Source organism: Capra hircus, chromosome 3 (assembly GCF_001704415.2).
Source record: "Capra hircus breed San Clemente chromosome 3, ASM170441v1, whole genome shotgun sequence".
Taxonomy (NCBI): domain Eukaryota; kingdom Metazoa; phylum Chordata; class Mammalia; order Artiodactyla; family Bovidae; genus Capra; species Capra hircus.
The window spans coordinates 33,294,187-33,318,646 of record NC_030810.1 but is presented as its reverse complement, the minus strand read 5'-3'; the positions used below and the strand labels follow the sequence as shown (position 1 = coordinate 33,318,646).

The following is a 24,460-nucleotide window of genomic DNA, read 5'->3' as shown; positions in this document are numbered from 1 at the left end:
ATCCTTTAAGATGTTCTTCACTGTGCAAAGATATAAATATAACAGACTAAATTTGTAATTAAAGTATCATATCACTATCTGGTATCCTGAAGTCTACTATACACATCACTTTGTAGCCAGCTATTTTCAACTAATGTCCAGATGCTGCAGGTTATCCCTCATCTTCCTTAAAACGTGCCATGTGGAAGCAGACAGTTCTCACACTCTGAAGACTGTTTCTATCAGTGCAACTTCTGAACCAAGAAACCTTAGCGTTATGGTAGCCTTTGAATCACTTTTCTTTCCGGCCAGCACAGCAGGCCATATCTACAGCGGGCACACCCTTGCCTGGATCACGCTAGTGAAGATGTTCCTCGGCAAGCGGCCTAGCCCATAGTCACGTGCCTCCTCCAGCCACGCGGGGGCACTAGAGCGCCATAGTTCACACGGGACCCCGGCCCTCTGGGAGGACGAATCTGGGCGAGTGTGTTGACTGCCCGGTGTGGGCGGAGCAAAAGGCGTCCCGGTCCTTGCCGGGGGCAGGAAGTGAAGAGGCCGGGCTTCGCTGGCGGGGTGTGCGCGTGCGCAGAGGTCGGGTCGGCGGACTTCGCTTTTGCTGCTGGTGGGGTCTGTCCTGGTGGGGACACCTTTGCTATAGAGTGGGCCGGGCCCCGGGGAGGGGACAGAGTACTGGAGTTGGGGCGGAGAGAGCTTTGAGGAGCGCTGGGGTGCGGAGCGAGGACCCTGTGGACCCGGCGGGGTGGGGATGGCGAGGCCTGGGGTGGGGGAGGACGACAGGGCGCCCGGGCGGGAATAGAGGGGGCGGCGTGTGGAGTCGGGGAAGAGGGGCGAGCGGGAAAGGAGGACGTGGGAGTAAAGCCTCCTTCTCCCGCCTGGTCCCCTTTTGGTGTGAATTGCAGGGACGCCAGGGCGCTACCGTGCAGCGCGGGAGTTGCAAATAGACAGGTGGCTGTATTTTCCGGCGAGATAACCCCTCTCCCAGCCTTCTCGTGTAGGGATCCCTTTTTAAAAGCTGTGTTTCTAATGTAGTATCATGTGCTTCACAGTGACATCTCCCGTGGAAAACCGATTCCAACCGCTTTAGGCATCTTGAGACTCAAACCTCTTTTACTTCCTCACTCTTAAAAGTCGAGAAAAGTTTTCCTACCTAAACCCCAGTGAAAAATAGGAAATTCCCTGTCTGAACAGCTGTAGCGTATTGAAACAATTTCTTCATGAACTTGTCTACAGAAATCACTTTTTGTGCTCTTTAAATAATGTCTCTTGCTTGTGTAAAGTGGAACAACAGTTACAGTGTGCATGAGACATTTTAGTCCAGGGAAATGAAAATACTTCATTGAGGATTCAGGGATTGATCAGCTATAGTGATTCCAACCAATGCAACCAAATCCTCACTAAAAGGATTTGGGTTCATATCCATCATTCTCAGCTGTGGTGAAAGGGTGTAGGCTGACATTTGGAAGCCTAAGAACCAAGTCTGTTGCCTTCCAATTTATTATTATTTTTTTAAGCCTTCCATCATGTGTGTACTTTGCTTGAATGATTATTTTAAAGTACATGTCCTATTTTTGCCGATCTAACAGCTGTTGCCATAGAAACTAGAGAAGAAATAGTCATTTTCAGCAGAGTTGTTAAAACTGTCTTCTAGGCTTCAGCTGTGAGTGCCAGTGAGGGCTGTACTTGCACATTCTGAGATGGTACTTAAAGAATTAAGGATCTGAAATGTTCTTAGAGGCTAACAATCCAAATTGTTTAATTTTCTCGCATCATTAATTTAATAATCCTAGAAGTTTGCCAGCTACCTTTGTTGACCTGCTGCTGTTCTTTGAAGAGGATACATAAGCCTGGATTCTGCTCTGTGAAGTCTAGTCGTTGGCTCTTTGAAAATGTATAAATAGACTCCTTCTCCCATTCTTTACCCTTTTTTAAGGATAAAGCAGGGATTACAAACTATCAGGCACTATTTCTGTTCTAAGTGACACTTGTCGGTGATATAAATAATAGTGTTTTTGCTTGTATGTGTAATAAGTATGGTGTCGGGCTTTTGCTTATACCTTCTGTGTCAGTAGAACACTTCACATTTCACAGAAGTCGAGAGTGGTGAGCAGGAGTTTGCTTGACATGTGAGCAGAGCTAAGCAGTGTAAATAGATATGCGCAGACAGAGATGAGAGGTTTTTTTCTTTCTTTCCGCTGAGAGGTGTAAGTAAATCCGTGGGTCTGGAACCTAGGAGTTGGTGAAGAAAGGGTGGGGAAGGTGCCTGGAGAAATTGTGGGAAGTGGTAATTTGCAGGGTTTGGTCTACAGTATGTAGGAGTTTATTGACGTGCATGGAAACCAATGGAAATTACAAATACAGTTGGCTTTATTGGCTCGGGGCTTACAACAGTAGTCATACATTCTGTAAAAATGTAAATAGCACAGAAATACAGAAGATGGAAATGCTGAATCCTTACAGCCATCACCCTGCCGCTCCACATAACCGCTGTGAATGCTTTGGTATATATTCCTTTGGACTTATTTATAAATATTTGTGTATACTGCCATATTTTAAGCATTACTACTTTTGCAAATTAGGTAGTGATTTTTGTCTGGTTTGTTTTCTGTGGTATCCTTGGCATTCAGAAAGGTATGTGGTATGGTATGTAGCAGGCACTTATTCAATATTTAATGTATGAATGAATAATAAATAATTCAGAGGTCAGAATCAAAAGGGACAAACATGGCAGTCTAGGCCTATGCCCCAAATTTAGGCTGTAGAGTGTACTTATAAAAAGGGAGTGTGGTTGGTCAGTGACTGAAACTGGTCCCCTAGAGTAATGAAAAGAGTATGTTGTTTTTGCAGTTTGGACTTTTGGTAGAAGACATTCTATATATAAACCTTAAGTACACTTTCATATTTGAAATCTTAAGTTTTTTTTTCTGCATCTGCCCAAATGGTGTGCATAATTGCCTTTCTGAACTATTTTGCTACTCATGGATATACTTTCTTTTTTAAAATTCATACAGTGTATGGCACTTAATAAAAGGCCATGTTTTACTGTCCTTTAATAGTCTTACTAAAGTACTTTCCCCCCAGCCCCAACTAGATTACAACCTCTGTGAGGTCAGGGATTGAATTTTATGCTGTGTCCATAACTCACATACCACCTAGCCAATGAAGCATCTTCCTAGCTACCCAAATACTAATTTTAAAATGATTTCCAGGCCTAAAATATTTTACCACTTTTCATCTAGGTTCAAAGGAGAAGAAAACTAGAAAATATCTTGTTATTAATGTTAAAATATTATATACAATGTCAGCTTCGACTCTACTGATTTAGAATCGGTAGTAATTCAAAAAGGGTTAACTAGAAGTTAACACTTGCTTAGCATGCTCTTTATTCAGATTATACATTAATAATGCAAGGGCAGAATGTATAAAGTATGTAAAAATGTTGAGCAGTATTCAAATAGTTTGATATATAGATAATACTATTTATGAAAATTGATGTTCTGAAGCATCTTTCCAGATAATAGTATATTAACCTAGACTGAATTAGATTTATGTATTTTTACCTTCAACTTTTATTGGGCTTCCCCAGTGGCTCAGCTGGTAAAGAACCTGCCTGCCAAAGCAGAAGATGCAATTTTTATTATGAAGATTTTGAAACACTAAAGAAAACTGAAAAAAAAAATTTACGGCACGTATATAACCACTACTTTACACAAAGATTGCTACCATTTTTAGTATATCAGATTTATGTCCTGTGTGTATGTATGTAGGTAATTTTATTATAGAATTTGGAAGTTTCATTCATGATGAAGAGAGTATTCAGCAAGTATTTCAGTTATAAGATACTTGCCTCCATAACCACATCTTTGTCAACTAAGAAAATAAGCAGTACCTACCTAAAAGAACCTAAAAGCAAATTCATATTCAGATTATCCCAGTAGTTCCAATTGTCTTCTAAGGCTAATTTTTTTCTTTCAAAGTAGGATCTAATCAGAGTTTACACATTGTGTTTGGTTGTCTCTTTTTAGTATCTTTTTTTTTTTTTAAATTTTATTTTTTTTTAAATTTTAAAATGTTTAATTCTTACATGCGTTCCCAAACATGAACCCCCCTCCCGCCTCCCTCCCCATAACATCTCTCTGGGTCATCCCCATGCACCAGCTCCTAAAAAAATATCTTAATGTGTAGTTTATACACAGTAAATTGGACATATTTAAACTGTACATATGTTTGGACTTAGTGTATGTTTATGAAATCAGCAACACAATCACAATAGTGAGCATTTTAATTGTCCCCCAAACTTTGTAATTCCTCCTCTTGCCCCTCTTTACCTCTCCAACCTCTGATTTCTCTGTAACTATAAATAAGTCTGCATTTCCTACAGTTAATGTTATAAAGCTGGGATCATAGAGTATGTGTTTTGGAGGAGAGCAGTGTTTTTTCCTGTGTATGGGTCTGGCTTCTCTCACTTGCTAGTATGGAGAAAATAAAATTGCTTTTGTGTATTGCTCTTGTATTCTGCCACCTTACGCTCATTCTAATAGTTTTTGTTTGTTTGTTTCATTTGTAGATTTCTTTGGATATTTTGGATAGACAGTCATGTTATCATAAAGATGATCTATATTTCTTATCTGGATGCCATTTATTTATTTAGTTCTGTACATATTTACTCAATTCAATCACACTTACCAACATCTCCAGTATAATGTTGAATAGAAGTGGTGGGAGTGGACATCTTTTCCTTGGTCTGATCTTAGGAGGAAAGTATATCATTTACCAGCAAACATACTGTTGGATATAGATACCTGTAAATATCTTAGTTTACTGAGTGTTTTTAAAGATTGGTTCTTGACCTTTTTGGGGGCTGTGTTGGATCTTCGTTGTTTGCTTCTAGTTGCAGTGAACAAGGGCTGGCTGTTCTCTCGTTGCAGTGTGTGGCTTCTCATTGCAGTGGCTGCTTCTGTTGCAGAGCACGGGCTCTAGGGCCTGCAGGCCTCAGTAGTTGCAGCTCCCAGGCTCTGGAGCACGGGCTCCGGGGTTGTGGCTCCCGGGCTCTGGAGCACAGGCTCAGGAGTTGGGGCATGCAGGCTTTGTTGCCCCTTGGCATCTGGGATCCTTCTGGGTAAGGTATTGACCCCATCTCCTGTGTTGGCAGATGAATTCCTTATCACGGAGCCACCAGGGAGGCTCCTGGTTGTTGGATTTTATCAAATGCTTTTTCTGTATCTTCTGAGATGATCATGTGGTGGTTTTTCAGTTAGGGTGAATTACTTTGATGTATGAATTTTTATTCAGCCTTACATTCCTGGGACAAATGTCACTTGGTCATGATGTATTGTCTTTTTAACATATTGTTGAGTTAGATTTCCTAAAATATTAAGAATTTTTGTATCTATACTCATGAGGGTTATTATTTTGTAGTCTTTTTGTAATTATCCTTTTTTTTTTTTTTTCTGTCTTTGTTATCAGGTGATGCTGGTCTTAAGAAATGGGTTGCAAAGTATTCCTTTTTAATTTCCTGAAAGAGTTTCTATAGAATTGTTATTTCTTCTTTAAATGTTTAGTAGAATTCCCCAGTGAAGCCTTTTGGTTCTGGAACTTTCATTGTGGGAAGGTTTTCAACTATAAATTCAATTTAAAGATCATGTATAAGGTTCTTTGTTTCTTCTTGAGAAAGCTCTGGTAATCTGTGTTTTTCAAGGAATGTGTACATTTAGTCTAAGGTGTCAAATTTAAGATTTTCTCTTTCATTGGTTTTAAGAAATTTTATATACCTTGGAGTAATTTTCTTTGTGTTTCCAGTGTGTGTAATTTGTTAAACTTGTTGATTTGAAGGTTTACAATTTTCCTCGAATTTGGAAAATTTTCAGTCAGTCAGTCACTTTAGTCGCTCAGTCATGTCCGACTCTTTGAGACCGCATGGACTGTAGCACACCAGGCCTCCCTGTTCATCAACAACTCCTGGAGTTTACTCATACTCATGTCCATTGTGTCGGTGATGCCATCCAACCATCTGATCTTCTGTTGTCCCCTTCTCCTCCCACCTTCAGTCTTTCCCAGCATCAGGGTCTTTTCAGATGAGTCAGTTCTTCACATCAGGTGGCCAAAGTATTGGAGTTTCAGCTTCAGCATCAGTCCTTCCAATGAATATTCAGGACTGATTTCCTTTAGGATGGACTGGTTGAATCTCCTTGCAATCCAAGGTACTCTCAAAGGTCTTCTCCAGCACCACAGTTCAAAAGCAACAATTCTTCAGTGCTCATCTTTCTTTATAGTCCCACTCTCACACCCAGATGGGACTACTGGGAAAAACCATAGCCTTGACTAGATAGACCTTTGTTGGCAAAGTAATGTCTCTGCTTTTTAACATGCTGTCTAGGTTGGTCATAACTTTTCTTCCAAAGAGCAAGTGTCTTTTAATTTCATGGCTGTAGTCACCACATGCAGTGATTTTGGAGCTCCCCAAAATAAAGTCTGTCACTGTTTCCATTGTTTCCCCATCTATTTCCCATGAAGTGATGGGACCAGATGCCATGATCTTCGTTTTCTGAATGTTGAGTTTTAAGCCAACTTTTTCACTCTCCTCTTTCACTTTCATCAAGAGACTCTTTAGTTCTTCTTTGCTTTCTGCCATAAGTGTGGTGTCATCTGCATATCTGAGGTTATTGATATTTCTCCCAGCAATCTTGATTCCAGCTTGTGCTTCATCCAGCCCAGTGTTTCTCATGATGTACTCTGCATATAAGTTAAATAAGCAGGGTGACAATATACAGCCTTGATGTACTCCTTTCTCTGTTTGGAACCAGTCTGTCGTTCCATGTCCGATTCTAACTATTGCTTCCTGACCTGCATACAAATTTCTCAAGAGGCAGATCAGGTGGTCTGGTATTCCCATCTCTTTAAGAATTTTCCACAGTTTGTTGTGAGCCACACAGTCAAAGGCTTTGGTATAGTCAATAAAGCAGAAAGGGATGTTTTTCTGGAACTCTGTTGCTTTTTCGATGATCCAACTGATGTTGGCAATTTGATCTCTGGTTCCTCTGCCTTTTCTAAAACCAGATTAAACATCTGGAATTTCACGGTTCATGTATTGCTGAAGCCTGGCTTGGAGAATTTTGAGCATTACTTTATTAGCGTGTGAGATGAGTGCAATTGTGCAGTAGTTTGAGCATTCTTTGGCATTGCCTTTCTTTGGAATTGGAATGAAAGCTGACCTTTTCCAGTCCTGTGGCCACTGCTGAGTTTTCCAAATTTGCTGGCATATTGAGTGCAGCACTTTCACAGCATCATCTTCCAGGATTTGAAATAGCTCAACTGGAATTTCATCACCTCCACTAGCTTTGGTCATAGTGATGCTTCCTAAGGCCCACTTGACTTCACATTCCAGGATGTCTGACTCTAGGTGAGTGATAATACCATCGTGATTATCTGGGTTGTGAAGATCTTTTTTGTATAGTTCTTCTGTATATTCTTGCCACCACTTCTTAATATCTTCTGCTTCTGTTAGGTCCATACCATTTCTGTCCTTTATTGAGCCCATCTTTGCATGAAATGTTCCCTTGGTATCTCTCATTTTCTTGAAGAGATCTCTAGTCTTTCCCATTCTGTTGTTTTCCTCTATTTCTCTACACTGATCACTGCAAAAGGCTTTCTTATCTCTCCTTGCTATTCTCTAGAAAATTCTGGCCAGTATTTTTCAAGTGTTTTTTCCTATGTACGCTCCCTTCCCACTTTTCTTGGAGTCCATTTACTCCATTTGAGTTATTCCACACCTCATTGATGCTTTATGCATTTCTTACGGTTTATTTTCTTTCTGCATTCCATTTTCGATGGGTTTTATCATTATTTCAGGTTCATAAGTCTTTATTTCTACAATGTCTAATTTGCTGTTAGTCTCATCCAGGGTAATTTTTATTAAAGACATTGTATTAGTAATTTTCTTATATAGAAATTCAACATCGATCTTTTGAAAAATTATATTCTTTACCTCTATATAACATGCTCATCTCTTTGATTTAGGAGGACCATTGGACTCTGCTAGGTTTTACCTCTTTGCATAGTGGCCTGAAAACTCTCCAGGCAGAAGGTTGGGATGGTCGTAAGTTTCCTTTATCTGTTTTCTCCCTGTCTCTCAGGGATGACTGTTCTTCATTGCCTAATGTCCATATGGTGAAACCTTTGTATGCAGTTCAGTCACTCAGTCGTGTCCGACTCTTTGTGACCCCATGAACGGCAGCACACTAGGCCTCCCTGACCATCACTGGCTCCCGGAGTCCACCCAAACCCATATGCATTGAGTTGGTGATGCCATCCAACCATCTCATCCTCTGTCATCCCCTTCTCCTGCCCTCAATCTTTCCCAGCATCAGGGTCTTTTCAAATGAGAACTCTTTGCATCAGATGGCCAGAGTATTGAAATTTCAGCTTCAACATCAGTCCTTCCAATGAACACCCAGGACTAATCTCCTTTAGGATAGACTGGTTGGATCTCCTTACAGTCCAAGGGACTCTCAAGACTCTTCTCCAACACCACGGTGAAAAAGCATCAATTCTTCGGCGCTCAGCTTTCTTCATCATCCAACTCTTGCATCCATACATGACTACTGGAAAAACCATAGCCTTGACTAGACGGACCTTTGTTGGCAAAGTAATGTCTCTGCTTTTGAATATGCTATCTAGGTTGGTCATAACTTTCCTTCCAAGGAGTAAGCATCTTTTAATTTCATGGCTGCAGTCACCATCTGCAGTGATTTTGGAGCCCCAGAAAAATAAAGTTAGCCACTGTTTCCACTGTTTCCCCGTCTATTTGCCATGAAGTGATGGAACCGGATGCCATGATCTTAGTTTTCTGAATGTTGAGGTTTCAGCCAACTTATTCACTCTCCTCTTTCACTTTCATCAAGAGGCTCTTTAGTTCCTCTTCACTTTCTGCCATAAAGGTGGTGTCGTCTGCATGTCTGAGGTTATTGATATTTCACCTGGCAATCTTGATTCCAGCTTGTGCTGATACTGAAGCTGCAGTATTTTGGTCTTCTGATGTGAACAGCTGACTCATTGGAAAGTCCCTGATGCCGGGAAAGATTGAGGGTTGAAGGGGAAGAAGGTGTCAGAGGGTAAGATGGCTGGATGGCAGCACCAATTCAATGGGCTTGAACTTGGACAAACTTTAGAAGATGGTGACGGGCAGGGAGGCCTGGCATGCTGCAGTCCATGAGGTCGCAAAGAGTTGGACCTGACTGAGTGAACAACAATAATAATAATTAGCAGTGTTGAGCATCTTTGCATGTGCTTTTTGGCCATCTGTATGTCTTCTTTGGAAAAATGTCTATTTAGGTCTTCATATTCTGTTCTTTCAGTTCTTTTCAGTGAGAAGATAAGTCCCTTTCCCTCTCTCTTGACCTGAATCAGAAGTGTCAGCATTATATTTGAAAGGAACAAATTGGTATTTTAAAAAATACATTTTGTGTTAGATTTTAGTATTCCATTAAATGCTCTTTGATCTGGTTACTGCCAATTGCTGAAACTTTCCCTGGTGGCTCAGCTGGTAAAGAATCCGCCTGCAATGTGGGAGACCTAGGTTCAATCCCTGGGTTGGGAAGATCCCATGAAGAAGGGAATGGCTACCCATTCCAGTATGCTGGCCTGGAGAATTCCATGGACCATGTACAGTCTGTGGATTCGCGAATAGCTGGACATGACTGAGTGACTTTCACTTTCTTACTTTCAGTCCTGTTTTTGTTTAATCTATTTCTTGTTCCCCAAATAATTTAGCTGATAAAATAAAAATAGACTTCTTTCAACTAAAATTTTAAAAAAAGAAGAAAAAAGGCCAGATTTGTTGGACATTGTAAGTACATGTTGCTGAGTTAATAAAAAGTTAGTAAAACCTCTTTGGTTTTTGTTGTTAAGAGGAATTGCTGCGTGAGTGGTGAGTAGAAACCCAAGGTAATTTGGTTGGAGACCTGTTGAAGGAAGAACAACTTTTCAACGTGTTATATTTCCAGTTTGGTAATATATATTTTGCTGGGACTATTTATAGTTTATATTTTGTGTTCCAGATAATCAAGTAAAACAAAGATGAGCTTCATCTATGGACTGCAGCCTGCTGCTAGAAACTGTTTTTTCTTCCGATTTAATTTACTGACCAACTGGAGAAAATGTAACACGCAAGCTGTAACCTCACGAGACTTTCATCAGGTGAAAATTAACCATATAGTAAATAAATCTCCGGGCCTGGGAGTAAATCACGGTGATAGATGGACTCTTCTGCCTGAAAACTTTCTCTTCTATAGGACTTTTAATACCAAAAGAAAAGGCTGCCTTTTGAGCACCAGAAGTAAGGAAATTTCGATGATTAGCCGAAAATGTACCGCATGGACCGACTCTCTTTCAAGACAGCTGCTGATGAAGGACGTTCCCATAGTTCCTGCTCATTCAGTGTTGCATCCCTTGAACTGTTTACCCACGAGAGACATCAGGAGTTTCCAGACTTCTCCACGGTGCCAAGCTGCTCCTGTTCCTCTGTTGTTGATGATTCTTAAGCCAGTGCAGAAACTGCTTGCAATCATTGTGGGCAGGTAAAATGCTTTTTAAAATATAAGCTTCTATATTAAAAGTTTGTAAAACTGTACTTTTAAAGAAAAATTGGTAGATTTCCCTCCCATGATTAGCACCGAAGTTCAGTTTCTAAATAGTTGGTGTATATATATATATATGTATATATGCCTTAATAATCTTGAAATCATTTGCTTCATATATAATACAGAAATGTGATATGTAAAAATTCTTATATATCTTATCTAGACACTATTTTAAAGATCTTATAATTACAAAAATCAGAAATGTTTGTTACAGTTCATGTGTAAGAACCGTACTTACAAACATTCCTTTTTAGTTCATGAAATTTGGGGCAATGAATCATGAAACTGAAGAACTTTGCTCATTTAAGAAAGAACTCCTAGCCAAGTTAACTCTTAATTAGTATTTGTTTATTTTTCTATTCTATTTCCAACAAATCTTTGTTTTCTCTTGGTGATCCTTTATAGGACTTAATGTTTTTAAAGCTAAATAATACTTCGTATTTAACTTAAAACTCCTCCCTCATAATTAATCTTGTTTTCTCTTATTTGCTCCATGAAGATTGAAGAAAGGTAAAGTTAAGCATTGTCTCCCTATAAAGTTATTTCATATTTGGTAGCTATGAAGTGCCTTCTAGCCTTTTTACTTCCATAATAATCAACCCAGTTTTCTTTTTATCCAAAATCGAGAACTTGTACTCTAATTTATGGTGTTCTTTATGACTAAGCTTTGGCACTCAGAAAATATACAGTTAATTTAGCTCTCAATTTAAGTATGACTTCAAAGAAAGCTAGAGCTAGGCAGTCGTCAAAGAAGTAAAACCAGCTTTTATTCAGAACTTTTGCAGTGGGAGAAAAGAGACCTCAGTATAGAACCAGAGTCAGTTCTGAATACACCATGGGCTGTGCAGGTAGTGTGGGGGTTGGTAGATGGAAAACTACAGAGAGGAAACATCAGGAGCCAGGAGGGATTCTACTCAATCTGGTCTACCAGAGTTACTGCCGAAGACAAGTGAGAGTGATCAGATACTACCCAACTATGGTGCCTATCCATGTCCTGTTTAGAAACGCACTTCACAGCAGGAGGTGAGCAGTGGGTGAACAAGCGAAGCTTCATCTGTATTTAACAGCTGCTCCCCATCACTTGTATTACTGCCTGAGCTTTGCCTCTTATCAGATCAGCAGCAGGATTAGATTCTCTTAGGAGCATGAATCCTACTGTGAACTGGGCACGTGAGGAATCTAGGTTGCGTGTTCCTTATAAGAATCATCCCAAAACCATTCCCTCACCACCACCCCAGGTCCATGGAAAAATTGTCTTCCACAAACCAGTCCCTGGTGCCAGAAGGGTTGGGGACCACTGACCTGGAGGATAACGGAGAAGGCAATGGCACCCAACTCCAGTACTCTTGCCTGGAAAATCCATGGACGGGAGAGCCTGGTAGGCTGCAGTCCATGGGGTCGCTAAGAGTCAGACATGACTGAGCGACTTCACTTTCACTTTTCACTTTCATGCATTGGAGAAGGAAATGGCAAGCCACTCCAGTGTTCTTGCCTGGAGAATCCCAGGGACGGGGGAGCCTGGTGGGTTGCTGTCTATGGAGTCGCACAGAATCAGACATGACTGAAGCAACTTGGCAGCAGCAGCAGACCTGGGGGATGATGAATGATAAGTAACAGGTTGGATATCACGAGTAATCAGATATGTAGGATGAGGGATTCTGACTTAACTGACCTGTGCAGAGATGAACACAGGAGTCCTGAAGCCAAAATATTCATGGGAGTCTAAGTAGAGTTTGGTCCAGGAGAGAATCTTTGTCACAATTCAGCCCAGGTTCTTGGGCTGGTAGATCTTTTTCCTCCTTTTAAATTATTTAACTTTTTGTTATTACCGTTATAAATCACCTGAAATTTTGTTTTAGGTTATGTTTTCATGCATTTTAAATAATAGTGTCATACATTTTTAAATTGGAAATAAGTATACTTCATAGCTTGATCTAAGTCTTTTTAGGTTGAAACACTTTAAGGGCCTTTTAGGTATATCACTTAGCAGGACTAAAATAACTTAAAGAAGTTGTTTTATAAAATAAATTTTGTCTAGAGAATGATATATATATTTTAAATGTTTGTTGCAATTTCACAGATGAACTCATAGGGAGAATTTTTTGTTCAGGTACTGAAAACAGCATTGTTATTTTAGTGGCTAAGTCATGTCCAACTCTTTGTGACCCTGTAGATTGTAGCCTGCCAGGCCCCTATGTCCATGGGTTTTCCCAGGCAAGAATATTGGAATATTTCCCAGGCAAGAATATTCCTTCTCCAGGGGAGCTTCCAAACCCAGGGATTGAATCTGGGTCTCCTACTTTGGCAGGCAGATTCTTTACCACTGAGCCACCTGGGAAGCCACTGAAAACATTACTGGTTGTCAGAATGTCTGTGAATCCTAGGAAGCAGCAGAGAGTATTGTTGCCTGGTAGAGCTGGACCTCCTCAGATGTTATCCATAAAATCTCTGATTTCTGTGTTTACAGTGCCTGTGCTCTTATTACCTCTCCTTTGTCGTGTTCTCTGTAGCTTAGTGGAGTTTCTGCTACTGCGCAATATTTGTTTCTAAAATCAGTGCTGAGATCGTTTCCCTTGCGTCTGACTGAAGTACCAGCAGATTGTGCCAGATGTCTGATGTCTGATGAGCAGTGGGGGGAGTGGTTAAAGGTGAAGATTTATTGTACTGTAAGCCTTCAGTTGTTTATTTGCACAATTCATCCCTATTACCACATTGCCTTCCTGATTTTCCTCTTATTAACTCTGTGACCTTGGATAAGTTGTTTAACTTCTCTATGCCTCAATTTTCTCTTCTGTAACAGGGTTATTATGAAGATTAAATGAGATGACATACGTACAGCAATTAGAAGAGTACCTTGAATGTGCTCAATAGTCAATAAATGTGAACTAATGGTAGTTAGTGTAAAACGACTTCTCACTTAGCTCGTTTAAAATAACTGAAGAAGAAAATTCAAATGAGCATTAGGATTTTTAACTATAGCTCTGTATAATTGATTGCTTTTTTATCATTTGGCTAAGAATTTTACCAACTGGAAAAAACCCGTCTATACAGAGAAATAGAAAAATTCAAGCCTTTGATGGCAAAATTTTAGCATAAGCATTAAGTTTTGGTAGTATGTACTGATTTTGTTATCAGAACTTTTTGTTATCAGAATTTTTCTTTTTGCTCTAGGGGCATAAGAAAATGGTGGCAGGCACTTCCTCCTAACAAGAAGGAACTATTTAAAGAAAGTTTAAGGAAGAATAAATGGAAGCTCTTCCTTGGCTTGAGTAGTTTCGGATTGCTTTTTGTAGTGTTTTATTTTACACATCTGGAAGTGAGTCCGGTCACAGGAAGGAGCAAGCTACTGTTATTGAGGAAAGAACATTTCAGACTTTTATCAGAACTGGAATATGAAGCAGTAAGTAGAAAGATTCATTTTTAAATTAGATTCCTTGATACAATATTCAAAGCAGGAGTTTCTTAAACATGAACAATGTACTACTTTTTAATTTTAATCTCTGATGGGGAATTAGCCTTTTTTCCAAAACGTCTCAGACCTTTCATGCTTTGTATTCCTGCCCTCTACATCGCCTTTCCTCACCCAGCCAACTCCTGATTGCAACATGTCACCTTAAATGTCACTTTCTCAGGAAAGCCTTCCTTGATTATCCCGACTGGGTTAAGTAGTGAGGCTGTGTTAGGCCCTAGGGGATATCCTTCATAACAGACTACATTATGAATCAGTCATTTGTAGCTTGATCACTGCTTGGCTATATTGGGGCTAGGTATCCTACTTTTATTTTCTCTTTGCATACTGTACTTTCCTTTTAAAAACACTTATCATGAGGGTAGAAGCATCATAATTATTTGCATAATTATCTATTTGCTGATCTGTCTCCCTTGCTAGACTAACTCCAGGGGTTCAAAGAGCCTGTTTGTTTTGTTTATCATTTTATTTTAAGTACTGGCACAGTGTACAAAGTATGCTTACTATATATTTTTTTTTTAACAAATAGATCTGTAATTTGAATTTTTGTATCTTGAAAATTAAGTAGAATAACGTAGTTTGCCATCCCCTAAACATCAATTTGGGCAGTTGATTATGTATATATTTTCTTTCTCATTAAAAAAAAATCTATTAATTTATTGGCTACTCTGGTCCTTCACAGCTGCATGAGGGCCTTCTCTAGTTGCAGCAAGTGGGAGCTACGTTCTAGTTGCAGAGTGCAGGCTTCTCATTGAGGTGGCTTCTCTTGCTGTGGAGCACAGGCTGTGGGTGTACAGGCTTCAGCGGTTGCTATGTGGGCTCAGTAGTTGCAACTCCTGGACTCTAGAGCACAGGCTTCTGTAGGCCATGGGCTTAGCTGCCTCGTAGTGTGTGGAATCTTTCCAGACTAGGGATCGAACCCATGTCCCCTGCATTGGCAGGCAGACTCTCAACCACTGGGCCACCAGGTTGCCACAGTTATTATGTTCTTTTAAAAAATTTTTTACAAATTATATTCTTTGAGTACAAAATAAAGTCGGATATCAGAAGCCTTAACTCCTTGGAAAGTATAGTAACTCAAGTGAACATCTTACACCCCTAGTGAGTTGGAGGGCAGATCATCTTTCTGTCCCTCATGCTTAGCACACGTATACAAACTTCATTTTATTGTTATTTGCTTTATTACACTTTGCAGATACTGCATTTTTAAACTTTGGAGGTTTGTGGCAACCTTGTGTCAAGCGAGTCTTGTTGGCTCCATTTTTCCAGCAGCATTTGCTCACTTCCTATTTCAGTGATGCAGTATTTTGAGTCTTTTCATTATTGTTTGTTAGGCAAAAGAGATTATGTCTCTCTCAAGGCCTAGATGATGCTTAGCATTTTTTTTAAGCTATAAAGTGTTCTTTAAGGTGTGTACGTTGTTTTTTTTAAGACATAATGCTATTGCACACAATAAACAGTGGGAAACCGAAAATTCTTGTGACTCGCTTTATAAAGATATGCACTTTGCGCTGAATAGCTCAGTAAAGATATTGAGAACTGGAACTGAACCCACAATATCGCCAACATGTGCTGTATATGCTAAATTAATATTTGTTGAATTTATAGCCTCACTTGACAACTTTGCTGTGGTTAGATTTTTATATACCAATATTTTTATTGATATATAAAAATATTTATATGTTTTTATAATGTTGAGCTTCTGAGTTTGTCAGTGGAAAGCTACCATAAAAAAGAAATAACAGATTTTTCACCAAAAAGATTGTTCGATTGTTCTTAATAAAGATGAATCTCTTTTATACAGGTTATACAGAGATTTGAGATGTTTCTTAGAATAGCCTAGCCAGAAGCAAGTTTGAGAAAAGTGTTTTATTAAGGTTGATAAAAGCCTAGTTTAGTTAAATTAGTGTATGTTCTACCATTTATATCACTAAGAAGTTATAAAAAAACTACATACATGTACATATTTTTTTTACTTATTTAGCCTATGCATGTAATACCTGCTTGATATGAAAGTTCAAGCACATGTTTTTATGGTATTATTATAAAGTACTGCAATTACATATGATCTTGTTGTATCTACTTCAGTAGTGTTCTTTTAGACAGTTTACATTGGTGATGTGTGCTTTTAGAAAATACTATGTAAAGATTTTAAAATTCATATTCTGTAAAATCATGTTTGTAATGCATTATCAAGGTTACAGACTTCTTAATTCATATATGAAAGAAATTACACATTTTATGGAAATTTAGTAGTTTCAGAACATCCTTAATTTTCAAATAGATGTCTGAGGAACTTTACAACTAGCTGCTGCTGCTGCTGCTAAGTCACTTCAGTCGTGTCTGACTCTGTGCAACCCCATAGACAGCAGCCCACCAGGCTCCGCTGTCCATGAGATTTTCCAGGTAAGAGTACTGGAGTGGGGTGCCATTGCCTTCTCTGTACAAATAGCTGAGGAAAGAAGAAAAGTGAAAGACAAAAGAGAAAAGGAAAGATACACCCATCTGAATGCAGAGTTCCAAAGAATAGCAAGGAGAAATAAGAAATAGCAAGGAGAGATAAGAAAGCCTTCCTCAGCAATCAGTGCAAAGAAATAAAGGAAAACAGTAGAATAGGAAAGACTAGAGATCTCTTCAAGAAAATTAGAGATACCAAGGGAACATTTCATGCAAAGATGGGCACAATAAAGAACAAAAATAGCATGGACCTAACAGAAGCATAGTAAGAGGTGGCAAGAATACACAGAAGAACTATACAAAAAAGATCTTCATGACCCAGATAACCATGATGATGTGATCTCTCACCTGGAACCAGCCATCCTGGAGTCTAAAGTCAAGTGGGCATTAGGAAGCATCACTATGAACAAAGCTAGTGGAGGTGATGGAATTCCAGTTGAGCTATTTCAAATCCTAAAAGATGATGCTATGAAAGTGCTGTACTCAGTATGCCAGCAAATTTGGAAAACTCAGCAGTGGCCACAGGACTGGAAAAGGTCAGTTTTTATTCTAATCCAAAAGAAAAGCAATACCAAAGGATGGTCAAACTACCGCACACTCATTTCACATGTTAGTGAAGTAATGCTCAAAATTCTCCAAGTCAGGCTTCAACAGTACATGAACAGAGAACTCCCAGATGTTCAAGCTGGATTTAGAAAAGGCAGAGGAACCAGAGATCAAATTGCCAATATCAGTTGGATCATCGAAAAAGCAAGAGACTTCCAGAAAAACATCTGCTTCATTGACTACTCTAAAGGGTTTGACTGTGTGAATCACAACAAACTGTGGAAAATTCTTAAAGAGATGGGCATGCCAGACCACCTTACCTGCCTCTTGAGAAATCTGTATGCAGGTCAGGAAGCAACAGTTAGAACTGGACATGGAACAACAGACTGGTTCCAAATAGGAAAAGGAGTACGTCAAGGCTGTATATTGTCACCCTGCTTATTTAACTTCTATGCAGAGTACATCATGAGAAACGCTGGGCTGGAAGAAGCACAGCTGGAATCAAGATTGCTGGGAGAAATATCAATAACCTCAGATATGCAGATGACACCACCCTTATGGCAGAAAGTGAAGAGGAACTAAAAAGCCTCTTGATGAAAGTGAAAGAGGAGAGTGAAAAAGTTGGCTTAAAGCTCAACTTTGAGAAAACAAAGATTATGGCATCTGGTCCTATCACTTCATGGGAAAAGATGGGGAAACAGTGGAAACAGTGTCAGACTTTATTTTGGGGGGCTCCAAAATCACTGGAGATGGTGATTGCAGCCATGAAATTAAAAGACGCTTACTCCTTGGAAGGAAAGTTATGACCAACCTAGATAGCATATTCAAAAGCAGAGACATTACTTTGCCAACAAAGGTCTGTCTAGTCAAGGCTATGGTTTTTCCAGTAGTCATGTATGGATGTGAGAGTGGGACTGTGAAGAAAGCTGAGCGGCGAAGAATTGATGCTTTTGAACTGTGGTGTTGGAGAAGAGTCTTGAGAGTCCCTTGGACTGTAAGGAGATCCAACCAGTCCATCCTAAAGGAGATCAGTCCTGGGTGTTCTTTGGAAGGAATGATGCTAAAGCTGAAACTCCAGTACTTTGGCCACCTCATGCGAAGAGTTGACTCCTTGGAAAAGACTCTGATGCTGGGAGGGATTGGGGGCAGGAGGAGAAGGGGACGACAGAGGATGAGATGGCTGGATGGCATGACCGACTCGATGGACGTGAGTTTGAGTGAACTCCGGGAGATGGTGATGGACAGGGAGGCCTGGCGTGCTGCAATTCATGGGGTTGCAAAGAGTTGGACACGACTGAGCAACTGAACTGAAGGCTGTGTATTGTCACCTGGCTTATTTAACTTCTGTGCAGAGTACATCATGAGAAATTCTGGAGTAGATGAAACAGAAGCTGAAATCCAGATTGCTGGGAGAAATATCAGTAACTTCAGAGTATGCAGATGACAGCACCCTTATGGCAGAAAGCAAGGAAGAACTAAAGAGTTTCTTGATGAAAGTGATAGAGGAGAGTGAAAAAGTCAACTTGAAACTCAACATTTAAAAAGCTAAGATCATGGCATCTGGTCCCATTGCTTCATGGCAAATAGATGGGGAAACAAGGGAAACAGTGACAAACTTTATTTTCTTGGGCTCTAAAATCACTGCAGATGGTGACTGCAGCCATGAAATTAAAAGCACTTGCTCCTTAGAGAAAAGCTATGACCAACCTAGACAGCTTATTAAAAAGCAGAGACATCACTTTGCTGACTAAGGTCCATATAGTCAAAGCTATGAATTTTCCAGTAGTCGTGTGTGGATGTGAGAGTTGGACCATAAAGAAAGCTAAGTGCCAAAGAAGTGATACTTTTGAACTGTGGTGTTGGAGAAGACTCTTGAGAGTCCTTTGGACTGCACGGAGATCAGACCAGTCAATCCTAAAGGAAATCAATCCTGAGTATTCATTGGTAGGACTGATGCTGAAGCTCCAATACTTTGGTCACCTGATGCGAAGAGCCAACTCATTGGAAAAGACTTGATGCTGGGAAAGATGAAAGGCAGGAAGAAAAGGGGACTACAGAGGATGAGATGGTTGGCTGGTATCACCGACTGGATGGCCATGATTTTGAGCAAGCCCCGGGAGATTGTGAAGGACAGGGAAGCCTGGTGTGCTGCAGTCCGTGGGGTCACAGAGTCAGAGATAACCGAGCGACTGGAACAGCAAAATTTTTCAAAGTATACTTGAAAGAATCTCTCATGAATATAGCTTCAGAAAAAATGTCTTTGTATGGTGGTTAGTCTTAACACAGTAAAAAGAAAATGATACGCTCATTAGTTGTACAGTTTCAGTAATTTCCTTTCAGTCTGTGTGAATAAGACACTTTAATGAAATGTTGTCCTTTTTCTGGTAGAAGTTTAGCTTTCTTATTAAGCATAGGGTGTTTTATGTTATGAAAGAAAGTTTTCATTAATTTTTATTGGAGTATAGTTGCTTTACAGTGTTGTGTTAGTTTCTGCTATACAGTAATTTCTTTTGTGTTTTGCTTTCTTATATAAAATCTTTATGGTCTCTAGGAAATGCTTTGTTTTCTAAAATATTTAGGAAAGTAGAAATAATATTTAAGTATTTTATTTGTTTATAAGCTAATAGAAAAGATGAATGAAATTTTTATTTCGACCAACATATAGGAAAAATCTTAAGTTATTAGAACTTACTCCATTTGTGAGAAGCCAAATTTTTGCCTTTGCATAAATAATTCAGATTTGAAAAATTTGAGTATTTAATATATGCAGATTTTCCCATAATTAAAAATTATTCAACAACATAGTGCCATATAAATCACTCCTTAAAATAAAGGCTTCCCTAGTGGCTCTGTGGTAAAGAATCCACCTGCCATTGCAGGAGATGAGGGTTCCATCTCTGGGTTGAAAAGATCTGGAGAAGGAAATGACAACCTGCTCCAGTGTTTTTGCCTGGAAAATCCTGTGGACAGAGGAGCCTGGTGGGCTACAATCTGTAGGGTCGCCAAGAATCGGGTACAACTTAGTGACTAGACAAACAACAATAAAAGCAATATAAACATTTTGTAGAGCTAACACTCTCTTAGAGACGACTTTTCTTTTTTACCTTTCAGTGGATGGAAGAATTTAAAAATGATATGCTAACTGAGAAAGACGCCCGATACGTGGCTGTTCAAGCAGTGGTTCATCATTTAATTGAATGCAATCAAGATATTCCAGGGATCTCTGAGATCAATTGGGTTATTCATGTGGTTGATTCCCCGGATATAAATGCCTTTGTACTTCCAGTAAGTAAATGTTACCCAGCCTAATTTTTAATTGTTAAATTTAATGTCCTTTTTTTTTTTTTTAATGGTGTTCTCATTGCTTGCATTATTTTCATTATGGTGCAGAATGGTCAAGTGTTCGTCTTCACTGGACTTTTAAATAGTGTGACTGATATCCATCAGCTCTCCTTCCTTCTGGGCCATGAAATAGCACATGCAGTACTTGAGCATGCTGTGAGTATCTAAAGTGAATGTTCAGTTATTGAAATACTCCTTTGAGGTTAACAAATTAAATCTTTCAGAGAACTGGATCTTTTCAGTTTATTTAAATTGATGGTATTTTAGTTTTTAGTAATTGACTTATTCTATTGCCTGAAAAAGTATGACTGGATAATTTTGAGAATTTCTGTAGTCTTTAGTGTTTGATTCTGAATAATTAGTGTTTCTCTTAAATACTGTTTTTATCACCTGTCTTTTTTGGTAAGAAGTAATTATTCTCAACCTCTAATTATTTCAAATTAGATTTTAAACTTTCCATAATTATTAACCTACTTATAATCTAGTCAGAAAATTAACTGGAGGAAAGCGATATTACTATCCAAGTGGTAAATCAGTTTTCTTGCTTTTTTATTCATTCTCAGAGAATAACTTAGAGCATCTTGGAAAATGTCTAGAATGATATGCTGTATATAATGAATGCAGAGTAATAATAATGATCCCTTGCCATTTTACAGTTTACTGAGCTTTTTAATATATACCTTCTCATTAATAATTTCAATACTGTCCTCATGAGGTAGGTATTTAGTATCCTTATGTTATATACAAGAACACTAACATTTAAAAAGACCTTAAATAAAATGACTAATCTGACAAACTGGCAGAATTTGAACTTTAATCAAGGCTTTGTCTTTGCCAGTCCAGCACTGCTTTCTTTTACTACAGTTACCTGGCTGTTTTCAAGTCAATTTATCATACAATTCAGGGCGATTAATGCTCTTGTGAATATACACATCTGTTTCACTTGGTATGAATCGAAGAAAAATATTTGTTTACTCATATTTTTATTTTGATGCACTAAAAATGTATATGGCTCATTTGTCCGCATGAGTAGAAGAGGGTATATTTTCTAATTCAAAGCACAAAGGTAAATAGTGAAGGGATTGTAAAATGCTGTATCAGAAATGCAAGTAATATTAACTTTAAGTGGAAAAGATAATGTTATTAATCCTTCTAAAAGTCATCTCAAATTCTGTCTTTGCCTTAGAGTATTAATAAGGTGAGGTAGGCCAAAGTTGTGCTCTTCTGGAGTGCAAATAGTAATTATCACCTTTATTTCTTCTGAGTTAGGAAAATTAAAAAAAAATTTTTTTCCTTAAACAGATACATGCAAGAATCAGTCTAAGCAGTTGAAATACATTATATCTTTCTAGAAATGGTTTCATAACTGCAAAATCAATTTTGGTCATTTTTAGCTTTTAAAAAGTATTCATTTCAGTACATTAATTTTCCTGGATCTAGATCAATGTGTTATTCAGCATAATGTTGTCATCTCTGTCTCTGCAAGAACAATAATTAGATGAGACATAAAAAGCAACTAGCAGGCTCAAAAATAGGAAATAGTTATGAATATTTCTTTGTTAGGCATCTTAGCCATTGTCTATACCATGTTTTCTCTTTCAAGAGTCTCCATTTTTATTTGATGATGTTTAGTTATTCCACAAATATGGATTTAAAATTTTTTTTTTAGTTTTCTAAGATTATGTAATAGCAATTATATTTTTTAGTAATTACAAGGATTTTCTCTTCTATAATGACTTCCTCACTTGGAGTTGTATTCTTTAGTGCTAAAATAATTCCATAATTGTTTATCATGACTCTCAGTTCTTATAATGAAGCAAAAATTGCTTTGTGAGGGCAGATTATATTAAGAAGTATTCTAGGTGATTATTTTTAGTTGTCAGCCATGTTTCATACACTCAGGTAATGTTTCCTATATTATCAGTGTCAGCATGACAGTAACATGTATTAATCAACAATAGCAGGGAGTGGTGAACTGTCCAGTGCATTAAACTTATATGTAGATATTGCTATTCAAAACAAACACTTTAGAACTTTTTTTTTGCTATAAGTAAATACAAAAAAATCTTATAACTAAATTTCCTGGTGGGAAGTATCAGACTGATAACATTTCAAACTTGCTTGACTTTTCATATATTAGGTCGTGAAGTCAAAAGATTTTTATTTAAAATAATTTCCAATATTTTCCTGAATTGTTCTTGTTTTAACTTCTTCATATGTTCAAGAGTGTTTGATCTCTGTCTAAAAGTATAAACATAATAAACACATTTATTTGATTTTTAAAAAAGATTTAGCGACAATATTAGAAACTAGTAGCTTCCTAGGTTTGATTCCTTGTTCTTTTTACTAGCAACTCCTTTAACCTCTCTTCATCCTAGTTTATCTATAAAATAGAAAACAATTGTACATATTTTACAAAGTTAGTATGCTTGTTAATATAAGACTCTGTAGGTTAATGAACCTGTTATTATATCTGAATAGTGGTATTAGCTCAAGCAGATATTAGTTGTATGAGTAAATGAATACATAATAGGTAAGCAAGAGACAGAAAGGATAAAGCTCACAGAAGAAAGAGAACTTGCAGTCTTACTTGGCGAAGTTCAGTTAAACACATGTAATTATGTAATGTGGCTATACACAGTGAACTAGAAAATGTCAGCCTGTACTGTCTGAATTTATTAAGTATAATATTTATTGTTTTGATTTTTCTCAGGCAGAAAAGGCTAGCTTGGTTCATTTATTGGATTTCCTAGGTCTGATTTTTCTTACGATGATTTGGGCCATTTGTCCTCGAGATAGTTTGGCACTTTTGGGCCAGTGGATACAGTCTAAACTGCAGGAGGTAAGTCTGAGACAAAAACTTGAATTTGCAATAGCCTGTGGTGAAGGTATTTTAATATTACTGTAAAGAAAAAAATATCAGAAATCTTTTCATATTTTATCCTTATCATGAAACATGGGTACTATGTTTTAGTGTCTTACATTTTCTCATTTTTAGTGGATACTCTTAATAATAGGCATTTAAATTAGAAAATACTACTTCTCTTAAATGATGGAGATAGATGGGTAGGAAGGGCTTGGCAGCTTCTCCCTAACATAATTTTTTTGGCATCTTTATTGTTTCTACAGAGAGAAAACCCAGTCACAACCCTTTCCTTCTGTTGTTTACCTTCAAATGTTCCTTTTGTCTCTCGTAGTGACAGTGGTGTGCTCACTGGATGACTCTTCCTTTCCCCAAATATTTACATTTTGATGGGGAACTTTTTTTTTATTTGAGGATAATTGCTTTACAGTGTTGTGTTGGTTTCTCCTGTACGACAGCATGGATCAGCCATAATTATACATATATTCTATCCCTCTTGAGCCTCCCTCTCCCCTCCCATCACACCCCTCTAGGTCATCACAGAGCACCAGGCTGGGCTCCTTGTATCGTATAGCAGCTTCCTACTAGTTATCTGTTTTACATGTGGTAGTATATATGTGTCCAGAGAAGGCAGTGGCACCCCACTCCAGTATTCTTGCCTGGAAAATCCCACGGACGGAGGAGCCTGGTGGGCTCCTGTCCATGGGGTCGCTGTCGTGCCTGACTCCACTTTCACTTTTCACTTTCATTCATTGGAGAAGGAAATGGCAACCCACTCCAGTGTTCTTGCCAGGAGAATCCCAGGGACGGGGGAGCCTGGTGGGCTGCCGTCTATGGGGTCACACAGAGTTGGACAGGACTGAAGCGACTTAGCAGCAGCAGCAGCAGTATATATATGTCAGTGGCACTTTCTCAGTTCTTCCCACCCTCTCCTTCCCCACCTGTGTCCAGAAGTCCTTTTTCTGTCTTCATTCCTTTCCTGCAAATAGGTTCATCAGCACTCTCGGGGAGCTCTTAAAACCTGTAAACCTGGGCACAGGGTTGGCAGAAGCTGCCTAATTTCTCCCACCGCCTGACTCCAGCTAAGCTAGTATTATGTGGTAAATATTGAAAGGACAGTTTTAATAGGTGTTTGTTAATTTTTGCTTT

General features: G+C 38.6%; 1 protein-coding gene across 5 annotated transcripts in view; it reads left to right on the top strand.

The window, feature by feature from the left end:
* Positions 538–24,460, top strand: part of OMA1 (OMA1 zinc metallopeptidase) — a 62,855-nt gene continuing 38,932 nt past the window's right edge. For 2 of the 5 annotated variants that reach the window (XM_018044687.1, XM_018044702.1), the window contains exons 1-6: positions 538–616; positions 10,053–10,571; positions 13,806–14,034; positions 20,218–20,391; positions 20,497–20,604; positions 23,162–23,290. In XM_018044687.1, the coding sequence (XP_017900176.1) occupies positions 10,072–10,571; positions 13,806–14,034; positions 20,218–20,391; positions 20,497–20,604; positions 23,162–23,290 (1,140 nt within the window). In that variant the 5' untranslated portion in view covers positions 538–616; positions 10,053–10,071. Of the gene's footprint in view, positions 617–1,844; positions 2,499–10,052; positions 10,572–13,805; positions 14,035–20,217; positions 20,392–20,496; positions 20,605–23,161; positions 23,291–24,460 lie in introns of those variants that run through there. The other 3 variants (XM_005678349.3, XM_018044697.1, XM_018044707.1) reach the window with 3 other exon arrangements.